The sequence below is a fragment of the Lygodium microphyllum genome, chromosome 5 (assembly GCF_053477565.2).
Source record: "Lygodium microphyllum isolate KBCC chromosome 5, Lygodium_microphyllum_v1.1.10, whole genome shotgun sequence".
NCBI classification, from domain to species: Eukaryota; Viridiplantae; Streptophyta; class Polypodiopsida; order Schizaeales; family Lygodiaceae; genus Lygodium; species Lygodium microphyllum.
Window position 1 is genome coordinate 104,017,181 of NC_141139.1, and position 21,413 is coordinate 104,038,593.

Genomic DNA, 21,413 nt, shown 5'->3' on the forward strand with positions numbered 1-21,413 from the left:
AGCATGGAGGTAAGCTCACTATACTCGTACAGAGAGAGAGTGCGTTGGCTATGTGAGAGGTAGCCATTAGCTTGGGCGTGAAATGCTTGAAATAATAAGCGGTCAGTGGGTCTTGGTAGTTAAGCTTGGGCTCGCCTCTACTGTCACAAAAAATCCCTTGCTCCCTCCCCCCTGCGACCCAAAAAAAAAAACTCTCTTCTCCACATGGGACAAGATTGAGATTACATGATGATAACCAATGAGAGTTTCATTAGGATTATATGTATCTCCATGGTTTCTCTGTCCTAGCCTCTTGGCATTTCAATACCTTTGTCACTAGTTGTGATAGTATCAACTAGAATTTCTTGTGCCTTTTAGCATTACTATTCTAGTTTTCATTTACTATTTCTTTGCCAAACAATTGTATCACTCTATGGATGGTTGTAACTCATAATCCCATAGGTCTTTTTGACCTTTAACACATGCTAGTAAATCATTTCACACACACACACACCCCCCTACATGCATCAATACATGTGCATACATACATGCAAGTAAGTGCATGCATATGTGTACACACAATCACTTTGACTTCTTGTAATACATTGGTGTAGCATGCATACATTTTTGGTGCTAATGAACGGAGTTTATTTTATTTTGTTTTGTTTTATGTTTCTTATGTGCATATGGTTATCCCTTATCTATCCTAGTACCCTTTAACACTAGTCTTGTAATTTGTCACAAAAGTATCTACAATCCACTTTACTAGCTTAGGTTCTATTTCACTATATTTTAAATATCATGTGTATATGATAGCAAAATTGGATGGGACTTTACCAACATTGTAAGATAATAGAGTAAAATATTCAAAACAAGTTTCAAGTAGAAATTGATTTTCTACAAAATGTTGATTTTCAAATTTGCATAAAAATTGGTCAAAACAACACTTAGCAACACTCTTTGGAGCTCTTAAAAAAGTTGACGGTTTTTATCTAATTCCAAATCTCTTAATGGGAATATATACTATACACATCAAAGTATTTTCAATGAAATTTTTAGCTTGATTTTTTAAATAAAAAAAGAGATAATTTTGAGTAGAAATACTAAAAGGTTTTTATTCTCTACTAAAATGGTATTAAAGATGAATATAAAAATATTCACTTCCTAGCTCATAATAACCCCTTCGATTTTAAAATAGTTTCTTCTTAATCTTTCTCATTGATGAGAAATAGAAATCTTTGTAGAGGATCCAAATTGCCACTAAAGTGGCTTTTTGCTATACAAAATTAGTGTTAATACTAATATGTGGCATGATGATAGGAACCATTATGTAGAATTAGATGAACACTAAGCCCATGTATGGAGTTATGTAACACCCTTGTAGAGCTCCCCTACTATTCCCTTTTATCTCCTACGACAATGCTATTTTCTCTCTTCCCCAAACTAAGCCATTGGATGGGGGGTGTAATGGACACTCAATTAAGGACAACCCTTGGTTCATATGCAAGCTAGGATAGCCCCTAGTTCTATGAAGTCCCTAAAAGATTCTAGAACATTCCAAAAAATATCTATATCATCGCCTATGTCATCATTCATGTCAACACGTATGTCATGCCATGTGTCGATGTACATATCATACTATATGGCATCGTCTTGTAACATGTGTTTCCCTTAGCCTCCCTAGGCTATAGTATAAGTAGGGGTCATAGGCTACAAGTCCTTCAATCCTGCCAATACCATTTGTGAGGCTTATGCGAGGTAAGCAGTTCCCATGGCATGGGTTGGGTTGCACCATCAATTGTGAGATGGGTTGTTTTCTCATTCATTATCATGAGGACCATATTTTTGTTGAGAGTGATTGTTGTGAGATTTTGGGTGGGAGGCGTGGAGTAAAATTTTTGCTATTGATTGTTGAGAGGTGAAGTTAAGGATTCAATTTAATCAAGGAATTGTATTTGCATCATGCATGATGCATATGCACATGTAGATAGGCTATGCACTCTATTTTCTAGTGCATTCATCCTTTTGTTGGAGCATCGCTTGTTTGATGGAATAGTATGGGTTCAACATTTCTGTTAAATTTTTAATTTCACGAATCCACCACGTGATTGTATGTGTCAATGTAGTTTAAAGACCATCTGTATAACATATTCATGAGTTTGGGGACTCTAGTGCTTTAGAAATGGGCGGAATAGGCCCTAGGAACAAAAAAATTTAAGGTAAGGCAATCTGAAATAACTACGTAGATTAAGGCACCCGGGAATTGACAAATCGTCTAACGACCTTCCAAGGGGCGAGGATCACAACAACACTGAACGAAGAACGGGCTTGCATTTTGTTTTTACATGACAGGATTGATGGAGCTCGCCGATCATCGGCCCTCTGGCCCATCTATCGCACGCCTGTTGATTCGGAACTTTCCGGTGTAGAAAAGCCCTTCGACGGTGAATGCTGTCGACGTTCTGGCAAGGATTTCCCGTTTGATTGGGAACTTCCAGGTTACGGAAAAGTCCTTTGATGGTGTCGAAGTTCTGGCAGGGGCTTCTTGTTTCGTGTGGCACCAGCACGTTGTAACCCGTGATCCTATGACGACGTTAATGACTGCGCATGGTAACTTTTCAATCTTCTTGTTGTGGTCGCGCTTGATGTGAGCCTTCGGGTAATGCATATGCGTAGAGTAATGCTCGGATTATCTATCACTAATACTGCCCTTTGTCACGTTGGACGCCCTTAAACTCACTTTCAAAGGTCATAGTAGACTGATACCAATGCACACGAAGTTTTAGACAAATTCCCACACCATAACTTTCACGTTGTGAATTACAACACCATCATGAGCTTCTATGAGGGAGGGATCGCATTGGCCAGCAGGTATTGTCAAGGGCGGCGGTTTCTTGCCCCCAACAACACCTAGCTAGCTAGGTATGTGGTGGTGGGTGCCTCTCGAGCAGAAAAGTAGAAGGTTATGATGTTGAACAGTATAGGATGTGGGATCATCTTCACGTAAAGGACATGCCCATCAAAAGAAAGAAAGGGAAACAAAAAAAGTCTAAGATATGGGAGTCATCTTTAGACTTTGATACAAAATTTGAGGGGAAGCACAAAGGATGTCTCAAGTGTCCTGAATGTGGGAAGACCTTGCCCCATAGGAGAAGCACAAAAATTGAGGGGAAGGACAAAGGATGTCTCAAGTGTCTTGAATGTGGGAAGACCTTGCCCTATAGGAGAAGTGCTAGAAGAAATGCCCTCACATTTGTTTGAGAGTCATAGAGACTAATGAAATGCACCCACTAACTAGCTCGATGGGTTTTCTTTGGCTTGAAGGTAGTGGTAGCACGATGGGACCCACCCATTGGCTAGATGCCCCTACTTTTAGCTGGAGTATTATTAGAGCTTTTGGCATACCTATAGATGTCCTCCAAAGAATGTAGAGGGTTCATGAATCATATTTTTTGGGAGTTCGGAGGTAGTGCATGTAGAGCAACATGTGCGGGTCTCCTAGGGCCTTCCTTTTATGAAGAAGGTTCTTAAACTCTTGTGAATACACATCTAAGTCTTCTTACCTTATCCAATTTGAACACTTTGTGGAAGTTTTCAATTTGGTTGTTGTTCACGAACAATTGCCAAAAAATGCCGATTGAAAATCTGCCCATATCTTTGCCCAACAAGCATATGCCTTCCCTTGCAACTGTATCTATTTGATACGCTAAGCATCATTGAATTAGTACAGATTGAAATAAGCCATACATTTGGTCAATCACGAGTCAATGTTTATCTCATCACATTTTTTTTTTTCCTGTTTGAAGGGATTAGGTGAAAATTGAAGTAGCAACATTCTCATGGCTATGTTATGAGCACAAATGGAAAGTGGGGAGTACATAGCTTGGCGAGTTTGCATTTCTTTTAATTGGGCTTGTAGAGCTACCACGAGGGACGAGTGTGTGCTTGACATTAGGGAGGGTTGATGCCCATGCGTGTGTTCAGGATTGGGAGAAGGCAATCGAACATCCTTTATGTATTGAGGTTCACTTATTGTTAGTATGTCAAAGTAAGGGACATTATGAGAGGCCATAGTTATTAGAAAAGATAGCGGTGTGGACAGCGAAGAAGGGGTTAAAGAGGATAGAGAGTGTGAGAGATTATTTTATGATTAAGTGTGCAAGCATTGGTGCATTGATAACTCACAAAGGGGATCATAGCCAAGGTGGCCTAGCTTGCAATACCAAAGGTGCTTAGCATTAGAGGTGATCTAGTTGAAGACAAACCATGTACATGATGGAACTTTGAGCTCTCAATTATCGGTTGTGAAATAATTGTATCATCAGATAAAGGCCATTAGGTTGTTCTACCTTGCCTCTGTCAGAAGTGATGCAGCAATGGAAGCATAAACAACATGCTGAAAGACAAGACAAGAACAAATAAACACAAATACAGATGAGAACTCAAATGTATGCACGGGAAACGGAATCCATATCGAACATGAGATAGCAGCATGCAACAGTGAATCACTGGCTGTGTGGGTACCTTGACATTGGCTCCTCTCTCCTCAGAAGAATCCACAAATGATGGCTGAAGTACAGAAGAGGAGGAGGAGCCCTAGCAATATATAGGCATAAAATGAGGGGAGCAATAAATGCAGTCGGCCAATATTAAATGCTCCCTAGCCCTATAAAGGGCACCAAAAAAATGCTAGAAAAAATACTATAAAAAGGCCATAGCTTGTGCAGCACAGACTCACCCTGAGCTGACTAATTTGCTAACACCCTCTCTCAAATCAAGGGTGATTTGATACAATACAATAGTACAATGATGGAGTATCATAAACTATACAACATAGAACCACCAGAACAACCATGGATATCCAAGCAGTGAGTGGCCAGCCTACCACCAAGATGCCTCGGAGAGTATCTGACGTCGATGTCGAGGATAACAACACCACCTGAAAATAGAGAAGAATCATAGCAGCTCTCTGTGTTATGTCACCTATGTCACTCAGGACATACAAGACCAACGTGCCAAACATATCTCTGAACATGTGACCCTGGAATCCTTGCCTTCGGCCAAAACCGCCAAAGTGTCCCCTCGTGTGTGCTCCAGACGAAAGCCTCCTGCTCTCTATTAAGTAACCATGCCATCATGAACCTGGATGGCAATCCTAGCTCCAGGATTTGTACCTGCTAGACTTTGGTCGATGCGTCAGGGAAGTCCCTCTCTGGATCCTGTGCATCTGTATAGACATATAGAGGAGGCACGACGGCCCCATCTTACCACCCTCTCACACTCCCTCTCTGGCACTGGAGAGTCTTGAGGGATGTCCGCATCACCACCACTAGAAAGCAGCTGAGGAAGGGGCCACGAAGCCCTTCCCACGATCTGAAGAAGAGGATCTCTTCCACGCCTTGGACTTTGCCTTGGCTTGAGGATCGGAATTGGAATCTGAGACAGATGATGACTCGTTGGAGGAGTCCGTATCCTACTTTGTCTTCTGCTCCTTTTTCTTCTGAGAAGTTGCTAACTCTTTGCAGTCCTTCCTTAAATGGCCTTTCTTGCCACAGTGATAACACTGGGCCTTCGACGACTTCATCTTTGAACCCCTCTCTGAAGTTGCAAGAGTCTCACCTGAACCGCCATAATGTGACGGAAGCCACCCCTGTAGTTGCAAAGTAGCCTCATGCTCAAGTAGCATGGAGGACATGTGAAGAAAATTGACAGGAGTCGTAGGTGTCTGCGCTCGTAAAGCATTCGTCACTCCATCAAACTCCCGAGGAAGCTTGTAGAGTACTGTACCAACAAGATATGCCTCTGATAGGGCAGACTGCATAGTGTGAAGCTGGTCCTGGAGTTGGGTAACACGAAGTAGGAAGGATTAAATCGTATCTTTGGATTCAAACTTCAGTTGTTGGAGCTGGCGATAGAGAGTAACGGCCGTCATGGTGGAAGGAGCCTCGTACATCAACTGTAACTTCGACCATACGTTTGAAGCTGTCGTACAGGAGGTGACCGTCGGTAGGACTTCTTTGGAAATACACCGAAGTAAGGTTGAATAGGCACGGGCATCATCCGAATCCCATGTAAGCACTGCCTCCTCATGATTATCTTCATCAAAATTAGATGGAACAGGAGAAGGTTGTTGAGGACGGGGCCATAGCTCCACCAACCACATACCATAACCGCTTCTGAATAAACCAAGCCTTCATCACCACACTTCACGTGTAATAATCAGGTCCATGGAGCTTTTCATCAGTGGATGTGCATGGAGGAGCCATATGGAGAGGATTTAGAAAAGAAGTAGAGAAAAGAAGGGATTGGGAGAGGGAACACAGCCAAACCAGGAGCATAGACTGCAAAAAACAAGAGTTCACACGCAGGATAACCCAAAAACTGATCAAAATAAGCCAAAATTTGCTGCACAAAGTCAAAAAATCAGTGGAAATCTGCTAGAAACAGCAAAAATGGCATGTTCAGCCAGTCGCCCAGCCCAAAATAGTGCTGTAAACAGCAAAACGCAGGCTGCACACTGCCTAAACAAGTGTAGGGAACTGTTGCCAGCAGCCTGATGAGGAAAACACAGGCAGTAGGAGGTGTTGGACAGGTAGGCGATGCATATGTTGATCAAAACGCAGAGTATGGAAGCCAAAATCTGGTCGCAATCAGGTTGACAGCAGTCTCCAAGGCAGCAGAGGGGTAAATCAGTCCTGAAATCAGCAATAAAACACAGCAGAAACACAAATCCTGAAATCTGATACCATGTTAAAAGTGGTGCAGCAATGGAAGGATAAACAACATGCTGAAATAAACTGCTGAAACACAAGACAAGAAAAAATAAACACAAATACAGATGAGAACTCAGATGTATGCCCGGGAAACGGAATCTATATCGAACACGAGACAACAGCATACAACAGTGAATCATTGGTTGTGTGGGCGCCTTGGCACTGACTCTTCTCTCCTCAGAAGAATCCACAAATGATGGCTGAAGTACAGAAGAGGAGGAGGAGCCCTAGCAATATATAGGCATAAAATGGGGGGAGCAATAAATGCAGTCGGCCAGCATTAAATGCTCCCCAGCCCTAAAAAGGGCACCAAAAAATGCTAGAAAAAATACTATAAAAAGGTCATAGCCTGTGTAGCACAGACTCACCCTGAGCTGACTAATCTGCTAACAGCCTCGAGCTATCACTAGACCTGGTCTTGGCATCTAAAACCTCAACCATAGTAGCAACAAAAAATACAGCTCTTCCCAAGAGGCAAAGTTGGTGGATAGATAGGAGATTAACTCCTAGTTGGGGCACAATGGTAAACATCATTTGCTATAGCAAGATCTAGGCCTTGGCTGAACTTCATTGATCTTGGCCAAGGAGTTTATTCATGGAACAGACAACAAAGATGTCTTGAAGGGGAGGCATGTGGTTTGTGGCTCCATTGTCCACAATTTATGTGTCCTGATGATTGCATGGAAGACTGGGGTGGTCTCAATTGAAGAAGACTTGTCTAGAGCCATCTCATAGGTATGGAACTAGCTTGCATCCTTATTTGTCTCTAAGGAAACAAGGTGGGTTTGTGGATTGAATGCCTTCAATGGTCATGATAGGCCAATCTGCATCCACTCTCGAGTCGAGAAGGGCTCCAACTATGAGGGTTGTTGAATGGTAGTGTGAGCATGGGGTCTCCATGGGCCTTGCAACCCATTTGGATGTGAATGAGCTAGAGGCTTGCCATTGCTTATCTATAGCAGGTGGGGTGGAGCTTTGTGTGTTTGGGGGGGCAGGGAGGCATTTGGGATGTGTGCCCTTGACCTTAGCAACGGAGTGTCAAAATGGCCGGCCTTTTGGTAAGCCTTTTGGCAATGCTTACAATATTGATTCTTCTTGGGTATAGATTGCCGACCTGGCTCAAGTTTTGATTGGGCTTTTCTTGGATCTTCTCTAGTATTAGAAAAATGAAAAAAACCTCACTCGCCATGTAGATGACAAAGGGGATTTCTTTTAGACTTGACAAAATAGGTGTGCATAGTGTAGCAATTGGCATTCAAGCTCATGGAAAGTGGGCTATGGACACTATGAAATGATTTGTTGCATGAAATTAAAGTGTTTTGTTGGCAACTTTTTTAGGAATAATTTAACTTGTCATTGTTAGACTTGGGAGATCCGATGGTGGTAAACTCGGCAAGTAATTGCCGGTATTTGGCTAATTTGACCTTTAAGTCATCTTGGTCAATGATCTTGAACTCTTAGAGCTCATGGTCAAGGTTCATAAAATGGGTCCTATCATGTGATGCACAACGGTCGATTAAGTGGCTCCATCAAACAAATGCAAAAAGGTCAAAATATTGTAATTGTGGCTGAAATTCGGGTAAGAGACATTACATAAGCTTGACTAGGGTAGTGGCATTTTTGCTCTTCCAAGAGTAGATAACCTCATAAGAGAACTAATTGGGATGGGGTTGGGGTTCCAACGCCACCTTGAATGAGGTCCCACAAATCCTATGAGTGGAAAACATGTAGCATAAGATTTGACGAAGTGAAATTCAATCTGTTAAAGCGAGTTTCGTCACTAAATGCGTTCTTGGCCATGGTGAAAGAATGGAAAGATGAGTGAGGTGTTGAATGTGTGGGTTTGGTTGGATAGATGGATGTTTGGCTTAGTGCTACATGCGTCACCAAGGTGCTTGGCACAATAACTTGTGGTGGTTGACCCGTTGAAGGTGGGAAAGCCTAATAGAAGGTGGATGACTCACTAGGCATAGACATTTGAGGCAATTGCATGGTCATGTGAGTGATGTTTGAGGCTTGATATGTGCAGGATGAGTTGTGTGTGTGTCCCCAATGGTACTTGGTTTTGGAGGATAAACTCTGATCACCAATATGCTGTCACACTTGGCAGAGGGAATTGGGATAGGTAAAGTTCCTATAGCATACACACTTGAAGGATAAGTAGCCCTCGTAAAGAAATACTTGTTTATAGATGACAAATATAATCGTATGACAAAGCATAGATTGATAAAGAACATAGTTATGGTTAGGGTGACTTAGAGACAATGAACATTAAAAATGAATAATGAATGAATGAATATATATGATGCACAATGTAGCAAGCACACTATGGAAAGTGAATACTGACCCGTGAACTCCCATGTCTCTAGGACCAAGGCAGAGAGTATGAGCTGGAGCGTCATACTCTGATGGATCTTAAATCATAGCAAACAACCTTCGAAAATTGTCGAGCAGTAGCAAACATAGCAAACTTACTCTAGTTCCGAGTGTCACTATCTTAATGTCTAAAGACACAAGGCACGCATTACATTGACACTTTAATAAGTGTCCCACCACACGAAATGCATTGGGCACTACCTAGAATTACCAAATTCTAACACCCCCTGTAGTGCCAATGTCATGAAGTACAAGGATGATCGATCACCAAAGGGTAATAAGTTCAAGGACTTTCGAAAAGCCTCAAACTTCTCATGTGGTAATGCTTTGGTGAAAATGTTTGCAACATTTTCTTGTATGGGCACATATATCAAGCTGAACTCTCTTGCATAGCATCTCTCTTTGACATAATGGTAATGCACCAACACAAGATTTCTTGCCACTGGTGCCATTGCAATCGCACTTTGACTATCAGAAAGAATGTTGGACAGCTTGAGTGCATAATCCATCTCTTTGTCTCTGACAATGTATTTGTCATTCCTAAAGATGACCTAAAAGCCATGCTTATTGAAGGTTAAAATAGACAACAAGTTCTTTGTAACGCTAAGCACAAACAAGACATCTAGAAGGATGAAATCAAAACCATCTGTAGTGGTAATAGTGGCTGTCCCAATGCCACATACATCATAATTGCTATTGTTCACACGTGACACGCTTCCCAGTAGGGGCTGAATGCAAAGAGGTTATAGTAGCAATGGAACATGAACAGGAACGAGAACAGGAGGTCCCAAGGGAATGGAAACAAAGCCCCCTAGGGAACATGAACATAATGTTGAGAAATCCTTCACCTGCAGTTTGCGTTTTTGCGTTTCTGCGTTTTGCGTTTAGGGTTTGCATTTAGGGTTTGCAGCCCCCAAAAAGGGGCGCTACTACCTTCACACCCCTTCAGGAGGACATTGCGGTTCGTGGTTCATGGCTGTCTTCATCATCTTCCTTGTGCTACGGCACCCTTATTCCCTTGTATCACATTCACTCCATGATTCAGAACTTCATCATTTCATTCATCAGAGTTTGTTTTTCTCTCTTCTCTTCTCTTCTCCATGTTTTCCGAGTTTACTCCGTATTCCTCCCCGCCAACCCTACTGTCTTGTTGGTACGTCATCTTTTGACATGGTATCAGAGCTGGATCTGCTCACTTAGCAAGCGAAGATCCTCCACTCCAGTGAAGGCAAAGATCGGTGGTGGGTTCGGCATCCACTTCTCTTCTTCTTCTGCTACATCAAAATCTCGTTTTTGCAGATTTTAAGTATTTAGCTTGCTGCCCACACCCCATTTGTGGAGGACATCTCAACCGAAGCTGTCTATTGCTGTCTCCATCAGTTGACGCCTGATTTTCAGCCCTCTTCATGCAATTTGGAGTTGATTCGAGCCAGGCGACTGCTGTTCCTGTACAGACCTACTGCCGTACAGCCTGCCACGTCATCACAATCTTGTTGCCTGCGTTTTTAGTATTTCTCTCTCCTGCAGGCTGTTCTGCCTGTGTTTTGTCTTTCTCTCTTCTGTAGGCTGTCCTGCCTGCGTTTTTAGCCTTTCTCTCTCCTGCAAGCTGCTTTTTCTGCGTTTTTAGTCTTTCTCTCACTTGCTGCCTACGTTTTTAGTCTTTCTCTCTCCTCACTTGTGTTTTTCTACTGGTTGCAATCTCTTACTACTAGTCACATCCTCCTCCCATTGGCAGCTCACTTCCAACCCTTCCACTACCCTCCCACCCCTTGAGGCGGACATTGCGGTTCGTGCTTCACACTGCTCTCACACCCCTTGAGATGGACATTGCGGTTCGTGGTTCATGGTGGCTGATCTCTTCCTTCTTCAGCAAGGCACACTGGTATCCATGGCTTCTTTACCGATAGATGACCAGACTACTGGGTGCTCCTATCGTGGCATCACCGGACACACCACCGATACTTGCCGACTTCGACCCTTGCTCCCCACCCTCCCGGAGTATATGCGTCTTCCACCAGGCACTCCTTGTGCCACCTCTCCTTTCTAGGCCACAGAGATTGTTCTGCATCGGCTATCAGAGTACTATGCTCAAGGCAATAAGATACATCCGATGCGCACTAAGTCCTTTCGAGCACATGGAGGATCGATTGGCGCTATGATCTCTTGGAGATCGTCGCAATGCTAGTGACAATCTTTTCACACTTATTTTCAGGTATAGTGGCTTCCACGACCTACGGCTCTGCAGTCCGCTCCACCGAGAGACAATGATTGTTTGATACTGTCTTCTCGTTAGTCCGCTCCTTCGAGAGATAGTGGCTGCTCGACTCCTTCCTCTTCTTTGGCTACCCTATCCGCTCCATTGAGAGACAACTACTGTTGCCGACCTCTTACTCATTTTGAGCCCCACCCTTCTCCACCCTCGACTACTCAGGTTTTTGAGGCTATCTCAGGGAGCTCTTCGGCACCCCAGATACCTTCTTCAGCATGACGAGCGGCACTTCCTTTGTCATCAGACATTTTGGAGTCTGTGATCCATGAGTTTTTGGATTCCCTATCTACTTCAGAGGGGGATTCAGAGGGGGATGTTATTTCTTTGCCCTCAGAGGGGGCATCTACTTCTTCTTCGACTTTAGCGGGGGCCCCTCCACCTCCCACCTCAGAGGGGGAACCTACTCCACATGAATCTCTTCACCCATCCTCTACTTTCTTGGGGTGGCTGTCTTCGACTAGTCATCTCTTCTACTGATACCCAGGATCTTCAGATACCACATAGATCGGGACCTCAGAGGTTCAGCCGCTTGGTGACGAGGCCTTCGTATTCCTTCCAGTATGGATGCACGGAGTAAGTGGCTTCTCTCCCGAGGTTGAGTTTCGGATTCTCCAGCTCACTTTGTCTATTGTTTTTTTACTGCAGGTTCCCTTTCCAGTGGAAATTTTGGATCTTAGGGATCCTCTACATCTTCTTCCTCCTCTTCTTCTTGCCTTGGTCACTTGGTTAACATGGAGCCATCTCCCGAGATCGAGTACGGGCATATCCTTATGGTTCTGAGCACCACACAAAGTCCGATATTCCTCCTATGCATTGCATGTTTTCATCATCTTTGTACTAGGGCGGTTGGGCAAGTGAACAATTGTCCTAGGAGGGACACTGTCCAAGTAGCACCTGTTGCATGAGCATTCTTCGGCATGTAGCATTGCATCTCCACCTCACTCCTCTTGTTTCCCTTTTTGGGCCTGAGAGGGGGTGTTGAGAAACCCTTCACTCGCAATTTGCGTTTTTGTATTTTTGCGTTTTGCGTTTAGGGTTTACAGTCCCAAAAAGGGGCGCCATCCTAGACTGACAGTGTCTATTTATAGGCCACTCTCTTATTCATTTCTCACGGCTGATTCATTTAGTCCGTCCACTCTTCTCTCCAGCCTCTCCACTACCCTCCCATCCCTTTAGGAGGACATTGCGGTTCGTGGTTCGTGGCTGTCTTCATCATCTTTCTTGTGCTATGGCACCCTTGTTCCCTTGTATCACATTCACTCCATGATTCAGAACTTCATCATTCCATTCGTCAGAGTTTTTTTCTCTTCTCTTCTCTTCTCCATGTTTGCCGAGTTCACTCCGTGTTCCTCCCCGCCAACCTTACTATCTCGTTGGTATGTCATCTTTTGACACGTAAAGGGAATGACCTGTATTATATACATGATTTATGTATTTTAAACTATACATTTATATATTTCATGAAAGCTCTTTGAAAAATACATGTATAATTTGCAAAATAGGATAGTCTTTTTCATTGACGAAAGGTTGATTACATTGAAATGGCACATATGACACAAAATAGATGATAATCTAAGATGATACTACATAAAAGAGTTAAGAAGCATCAAGTAACAACTACAATCGATAGAATAAGGAAGCTTGGAATTTGAAAGTCTCTCTAAGTAACCATTGGATCATACGTGGCTACCATTAGCAACAAGACTATCCAAAAGACTATCATCCACATTGTCTAAGAAAGTTTTATCATCATCAAAATCAGCATTTGCAAGTTTCAAAGCATCCTGATAATCAGCCATATTTGTGGGTATAGGTGTCTCTCCATCCTCATCATCTGAGGACTTTTGTTCATCAAGAGCTATAAACGTTTCTGCCTTGAGGGAAACTACATTGGCAAGTAAGCGCAAGTTTACACTCACAAATTCATTCACTTGTTTTGTCCCAAATCTATTTCTCTTTTTAGATGCAACATGCCCAATTACACTCCATAGTTGCTCAATGGGAGAGGCTTGCACCTTGAGACACAAAATAAAAATATTTAATTAAAAAGTTTAACCCCACACAGAGAGAGAGAGAGAGAGAGAGAGAGAGAGAGAGAGAGAGAGAACCTAGGTCCTACACATGAGAGAGAGGGGGGGAGAGGAATTTAATTTAAAAAGGGAGGGAGAAAAGAAATAGAAAGATTATAAGTGAGAGAGAGGGGAGGGGGTTTTAATTTTAAAAAGGGAGGGAGAAGAGGAAATGAGAGATTACACGTGAGAAAGAGGGGAGAGGAGGGGGTTTTGATTGAAAAAGGGAGGTTTGGAAAAGGGGATAGGTTCAGGAAGCCCTCTAGAGGTTCGAGGCTTTTCGAACCTATAGAAAAAATAATATAGTAGTAAGAAAAAAATTAAATTGATTTTTTTAAAAAATATTTAATTAAAAAGTTTAATGTGAGAGAGAAAGAGAGAGAAAAGTTTAAATTAAAAAGTTTAAACCTAGGTCCTACAAGGGGAGAGGAGGGGGTTTTGATTGAAAAAGAGAGGTTTGGAAAAGGGGGTAGGTTCGGGAAGCCCTCTAGAGGTTCAAGGCTAAGAGTGAGGAGAAGTAATTCTCACTCTCACAAGATCATGCAAAGATGTACAAACACACATGCATTATCTATTATGCAATGATAAGAACTGATTTCTTTACAGTATGAGAGAAGAAAAGAGGGGAAATCAGCCTTTCTCCATCGTTGATTGGCAGTATATGGATAGGGCTTGCTTCTTGTTGGTAAAATGGAAGAAAGAGCTCGAGAAGGAGGTGCTGTAATGAATTTACAGGTTTGCTGTCCTGTAAAACAGCAGTGATAGAAGAGGGAATATGGAGGAATTTGATAATGGAGAAGTGGGGGATGATGATGGGGATGGATGGGGCCAGTTTCTGGCTATCTGTGGGTGCTGTATATGAGTTTACAGCAAATAAAAATGATGTTGAATGAAGAAAAACGAGCTCTTATTTATAGGAGAGGGAAGAGCTAGTACAAAAGGGGAAAGTGGAGTAGCACAAGACAAGTGTCCAGCCACATGTCATGAGATGTGACAAGTGGTGGGACACTTGGAAACTTGTGTGACAAGTGTCTTGACACTTGTCTCTTTTCTATGGCCTTCCTTTTTTGGCTGAATACTGTCAAGAATAGAAACAACCAAATTTAGTAAGCATAGTCAGAGTACAGAATTTATTATTTTTAGAATGGCATCCCTATTTTTTAGGACTAGCATTTTTAGGCTAATTTGAGGCTCCTAAAATTTAGAGACCCTCCCAATATGGGTGTCATATGAAAGCTTTTTCCGTGTACATCGCAAAAACGGCATCAGAATCGTCATGTGACTTTTCTATGCAAAGAAATGTGCATTTCAAGCTTTCAGTCCACACATGCACATTGTACAAGCATTTCATGATCATGCCATCTTGTTGATTGTAACTGTCTGTTTTGGCGGATCTAGCCCACACTTCAAGGCATCAATCCTTCTGTGTGCGAGTCTAACCCTGATATGAGTGAGTTATGGTCACAGACGCCCAATCGGGCCATATAGGTGGAAGTGTGAACTATCTTTTCTCTAACCCACCGCGTGGGTCCACCATAACCTGTGACCACTCATCAGTGGCCAGCTCCAATGCACTTTTCTTTATATCTAATTAGTGCAAAGGAAACAAATTTAATAAATCATTATATAGACAAATTAATGAAAAAGGATACAAATTCTGTTTTTATAGAGTTGTGACAGTTTTTCATTAATTTGTCTATATAAGGATTTATTAAATTTGTTTCCTTTGCACTAATTAGATATAAAGAAAAGTGCATTGGAGCTGGCCACTGATGAGTGGTCACAGGTTATGGTGGACCCACGCGGTGGGTTAGAGAAAAGATAGTTCACACTTCCACCTATATGGCCCGATTGGGCGCCTATGACCAGAACTCACGTATATCAGGGTTAGACTCGCACACAGAAGGATTGATGCCTTGAAGTGTGGGCTAGATCCGCCAGAACAGACAGTTACAATCAACAAGATGGCATGATCATGAAATGCTTGTACAATGTGCATGTGTGGGTTGAAAGCTTGAAATGCACATTTCTTTATATCTAATTAGTGCAAAGGAAACAAATTTAATAAATCATTATATAGACAAATTAATGAAAAAGGATACAAATTCTGTTTCTATAGAGTTGTGACACAAGCTCCTTTATATCAACCAAGATATCATCTGTGACGGCCATTTTAATGTAAGTAATGGCCTTTTTATTCATTTTAGCCTAGCCCTCATCTCACAAAGAAACAGGCTTATGTTCTGCCTGCTAAAGCTTCATCACAATCCTTTAGAAAAAGTATACCCTGCATATGATCTTTCCAAAGATCAAAACCGTTGCCATCAAATTTACGAATCTCAAAGAGATTCTTTGTGTCAGATGTAGATGCATTGCCAGCCATCTTCAGCAGTACACAACTGCAATAAAGGGCTGAATGCTTTCAGCCAATAGCAAGGGTACACACTTTTGTACTTCCAAGGTGTCCAAGAAGCAGATGTTTAGCTGCAATTTCAGTCTCAAGTACTGATTACAGCATATACATGAATCAAATCTGATACATTTGCATTAAAGACAGCTCCCACTTTAGTAATACATCACTATAATACCCAAATGCTGTATTTACCACTGTTTCATTGCATAGTGAGTATTCAGCAATACATATACCAAGAGAAGCTGCCCTTTTTCAACATTTGAAGCATCGAAAGCTAAAAAAAAACTCCCACTCAGCTATGAATCTGCTGCAAATTTCATTGTCCAGTCTCAAATCAACTCAAAATACATCACCAATGTGAAAAGCCCGAAAATTTTTGCAGTGAATTTGTCCCAGTTGCATCAATATATTTTCCCGAGCATCAAGTACAGGTAAATGTTGCAGAAATTTCACGAATTTTGCAAAAACCCCAAACTTCGGGGTCCAAGAGTGCACAAACAAGAAATTGGCTCAACTTGAATCTGAAAATCCCAAAATTTTTTGAGACCCGTATACTCAATGTTTGCAATTTATGGTTCATAAGTCATTGAAATATGTGTCCAGCATCAAATTTGGGAAAAGCCCCAAATTTCTAGGAGCAGATTTGCACAAATTTGTATTTTGTGTCTGCATGTGTAAACACCTAGGAGAAGAGAGAGGAAACCAAATTTTATTTAAAAGATTTTTTTTTTGGAACATTGATCTGCCAGTCTGATCTGCTGCCTGGCCCCATAGGCCCGTCACGCGTTGCCCATTTGACGTCACGTTCAGGTCCCGTCGGTCTGGCCGTGTGCAGATTCCGTCACGTTGGTCTTGATTGCTTGCTGGTCTTGGTTGCGTGCTGGCCCCGAAAACCTGCGAGTTGCCTAAGCCAGACTATGGTTGCTTGTCACCTATCGTGCAGTCCGTTTGACCTGTTGTCTGTCTTCGCCACCTGTCGACTTGCCGTCTGACCTGTTGCTGGTTGCTTGTGTGTCGCCTAGGCTGTTCGCCTGTCACAAAGCTGTCGCCTGCTACTGTTTCCTGTCAGCTGTGATTATTGCTTGCTCCTCAACAATCCGTTTGATCTGTCGGTCTGAATGACGATTGCACTGTTTGCAGTGACTGCCGCCTTGCACCGTGTGGCTTTGATACCAGTTTGTTGAGTAGAAGCGGAAGTAGAGAGAGAGAGCACATACATTAATCGAGGTGCTGAACAGTGAGAGAGTGAGTCGATGGATAGGTGTGTACCAGTGTGGTACACACAAAGAATAAAAGAGTGTATTTATACTTAGGGTATGGTACACTTACACCCGCTAGGGTGAGTTTATGTGTGTGAAGTAATATATACACGGGAGATGCGTAAAGGGCCTTTACATCCAACAACAGATTGCTACCATCTCTCCCACCAGGTGATTGCTGCAGTACTTGCATTTTTGTTGTCCAACAAGCCATCTACATCAGCAAATACCTCTCTTGTTGTCGCCTCAGTTCCCCGACACTCCGGTGATCGGCGTTTGGTGTTTCCTGTACTCCGATTGGTGGTCATTGCACTTGGGTTCCGTCTTCAATGGACATTACTCTCTGATATTACATTCCTCTACCCTTGGGCATTCTGTATACTCTTACATTCATTTATAGCATTCATTCACTTCAGAGTTTCTTCTCTCTGTGTTTGACTTTTGACTCTTTGCATTTAGGGTTTAAGTTTTGCTTGTCTCTATCTGAGTCAGCAACCCTTAAGGTTTTGACTGTGGTTATGATTTGTGTGGATTGTAACTATTTTGTGTGACCATAGGTCTAAGAAAGCAATGGATTGGCCCATTTACACTAGTGTTTTACCTGTATGCATACAGGACACTAGCTGCCGGTTTGCCTGTAGTGTTAAGCCAAGTAAACAACTTGTTAGAGAGTCTTTGCAAAGTATCCAGCATGCCAAGAAAACATGAAGCTTTTTACATGTTTAAACCCTTAGTGGAACATAGTGTCTGACCTTGGACATAAGGAGGACTTTACTTGAGAAGAGTGCATGCTTTTTGGACTGTTTGAAAATCATGTGAAGGAGAGAAGGGACAGCAGATCAGTGTGAATTGCGCCTGTTTGGCATCTTACAGGGATCAGAGAGAAGCTTTCATGGGGAGAGGGCCGCTCTAAAACTAGTGGCAAAAGCAAAGGAGGAGAAGCATACTTGATGCTCGATAGAAGGAAGGAGACCCTAGAATGTTTTGTGGACTTATGTTTTTGAAGATTTACTCCTGAATACACAGGGAAATAGGGCAGCATTGCTGTTATACATGTTCTCTTATTTTGAAGCCTTCTTATATGTATGCTGTCCTGAAGATAAAAGCAAGGATTTGGGAAGATTTGGTGGGCTAATCTTGCTATGTATATGGGCTTATTGGGCTGTTATAAAATAGGACGGTTCGAAGGACTGTTCTTAAAGAATAAAAGTATTGTATTCTGCCCTTTCATAATCATAATGATGTATATGTCTTCCGGTTGATATTAGTCACATCCATCAAGAAATACGGACCCATAATTGATGTATATGCTGGTTACGGTTCAGATTTATGAGTCTTGGATGCTTCTATGAAATACAGTTTGGTTTGAGCCCTCATCTTGAACCCTTGTCTCATAACTATCGTTACTTTTCTTCTCTATTACAAGTTTGGAATTTGTTTCTCCTTGTCTTGAGCTCTTCTTAATTGTGTCCATGTGACTTTTGGCTATACATGGAAAATCTCATGATATCTTTGGTGAACCCGATGTGAAAGGCCAAAGGAAGAGTTTTGTAAGATAGGGGATAATACAGTGCAATTAGATGACACAAGGCAATTGCTTTGGACCTTCAATATGTATTTATAGCAACAACAACAGTTACAGCTACAAAAATAGCAATAACAATAACAGATATATTAACAACAATAACAATAACAGTAGCAGGAATAGTAGGTTGCTGCTAAGCTTGAATCAATTGTGACAAAAGCATTGCAAGATGTAGAAAATGAAGTGAAATTATTTGGTGGCAGGAATGTATCAAAGTATTTGAAGGTCTGTGCAGAAAAATTGAACTTTTTTGGGATTCCTATGAATTAGATGGGTCCTATTTTGTGTGATTTGTGCTTCATGAACTCAAGCCACTCATAAATGAAATTTATTTAGTTTAGGGAATCACATGGAATGGTTTCAAGAAAGCACTAAAGGAAGAATACTTTATAGAAGATACAAAAGATTGGTGGTCACAAAGAGAATCTTCATTGGAGTTGGTTGCAAAGCTCAAGAAAGGGTTTGTTATAACAAAGTTGCTTTGTGAATTTGAGCAGAGATATCCTCAGTTGGATGACATAGTGTAGCAATCTCTTGAATCCGAAAAGATTAAGTTATTTGTTCAATGAGTAGACTTTGCATTGCAATCGAGCCTTGAATTGCTTTTAGAGGATGAAACCATAGAGCAAGGATTGAAGTTAGACTGGAAAGATGTAAAAGATGATGTCTATGATGGTGAAGTCACAAAGTAGAAGGTCGAAGATGCATGTTGGTGGTATTCCTTCACCTACAAATAAGGCAACTAAACAAAAAGTTAAGCAGGTGGTCATTATTGTGACTCCGTGAAAGACGATGTAGTGAAAGGCGTGCAAGACTTATAGCTAAAATTTCCGAAATTGAAAAAAAAAGGATGGTCTATAGGACCAAAGTTTTAGACTTGTGAAGGCTTTGTGCGCAGATGTATTTGGTGCGATAGTACGGAGCATGAACACAAAGACTGTTAAACAAATAAGGATGCATTGGACAAAAATTAGATTTTCTTCAAAGATCGAAAAGTTCATCTGTGTGAAAGTAGATTGCTACTCAATCCGAACTTTGGAAAGGGTGGTATGTAGAAACTAGTAGGTGAAATGGCTATCAACAATACATATGCTACAAGAGAGGCTACAACATGTGTCTTGTAGATTGAGAATATTTCTACAAAGGATTTTGGATATGAGACTATGTTTGGCAAGAAAACAAAACCTTGGTCACACACAATTCTTGTAGAGAAAGGGAAGACTCCTAGAGATGAGTTTGATCAACGCGGGATATTGGGAATCTAGGGACATCAACGAGGGCTGCAAAGTGGATTGGAAGATGTGAGTCTGATATCAGCCCTCTCCTCTTGTAAAGCCATCTCTTGAGATGCCTATAGAAGATGTATCAAAATGAAAGAAGTAGGAACATGGTAAATTGAAAGGCAAGCAACCAAGTTTTAAATTGCAGTTTGATATTGAGACAACTATTGGTTTGAAGAAGGTTTTGGAAGAATAAATTTTAAAAAGTAAAGTGGAATTCTTGGCATTGCCAAGTGGGAATTTCATGAGAGATTATTGATATTATAAAGAGTGAGCGATAGTTTGTTGGGGATCCAATGCATGCTATTGTTCAAGGAGAATAAGAACTAGGTTTGCAAGTTATACAAGCAATGCTAAAAGATGATGATGATGCTGAAAATACAATTACTGATGTTGTAAATATAGTTGCTGATGTCAAAAGATGACGTACCAGTGAGACAATAGGGTTGGCGGGGAGGAATACAGAGTAAACTCGGCAAACATGGAGAAGAGAAGAGAAGAGAGAAGAAACTCTGATGAATGGAATGATGAAGATCCGAATCATGGAGTGAATGTGATACAAGGGAATAAGGGTGCCGTAGCACAAGGAAGATGCTGAAGACAGTGACGAACCATGAACCGCAATGTCCTCCTGAAGGGGTGTGAGGGTAGTGGGCATGCTGGAGAGAAGAGGTGACAGATTGAATGAATTAGCCGTGAGGAATGAATGAGAGAGTGGCCTATAAATAGGCATAGTTAGTCTAGGATGGCACCTCTTTTTGGGGTTGCAAACCCTAAACGCAAAACGCAAAAACGCAAAAAACACAAACTGCAGGTGAAGGGTTTCTCAACACCCCCTCTCAGGCCCAAAAAGGGAAACGAGAAGAGTGAGGTGGAGATGCAATGCTACATGTCGAAGAATGCTCATGCAGTAGGTGCTACTTGGACAGTGTCCCTCGTGGGGAAATTGTTCACTTGCCCAAGTGCCCTAGTACAAAGATGATGAAAGGCCTAAGGGGAGATGAGTGACGACAAGTGAAGGAGTTGTGCAGCAAACTTGGTACGCCAAGTGGTTGTAGAACCCTCACTCTCCCAATGAGACCAGCTCGCGACTGGGAACGAAGTGCGGCTTGTATCGATTCGGAAGGAACGCAGCATGTGGATAGTTCGGGAAGGTCCTGGAAGGGACCACGCAGCGGATTAGGAAGGCCCGCGGGAATGTAGCAGGCAAGACCACTTCAGTCCTCACCCTGCACCCCTATGGGACCCTAAGGGGAAAGATCGTCCCCTTGAGGTGGCTAACCTCTTCGATGCCGTTGGGTCTCCCACAAGAGACTATGTTACTCAAGTGAGTGAAACGCCACAGAAGATGGAAGGCCAAAGGCAGGATGGCAGGACCCGCGTAGCACCGTTTGTCTCCGAAGAGTAGGG

The 21,413-nt window shown here is 42.1% G+C and overlaps 1 protein-coding gene across 7 annotated transcripts in view; it reads left to right on the plus strand.

The window, feature by feature from the left end:
- Positions 1–2,250: 2,250 nt before the first annotated feature.
- Positions 2,251–21,413, plus strand: part of LOC148036231 (cilia- and flagella-associated protein 100-like) — a 209,341-nt gene continuing 190,178 nt past the window's right edge. For 6 of the 7 annotated variants that reach the window (XM_087678225.1, XM_087678231.1, XM_087678226.1 and 3 more), the window contains exon 1: positions 2,251–2,589. In XM_087678225.1, the coding sequence (XP_087534351.1) occupies positions 2,587–2,589 (3 nt within the window). In that variant the 5' untranslated portion in view covers positions 2,251–2,586. Of the gene's footprint in view, positions 2,590–13,210; positions 13,295–21,413 lie in introns of all 7 variants that reach the window. The other variant, XM_087678227.1, reaches the window with a different exon arrangement.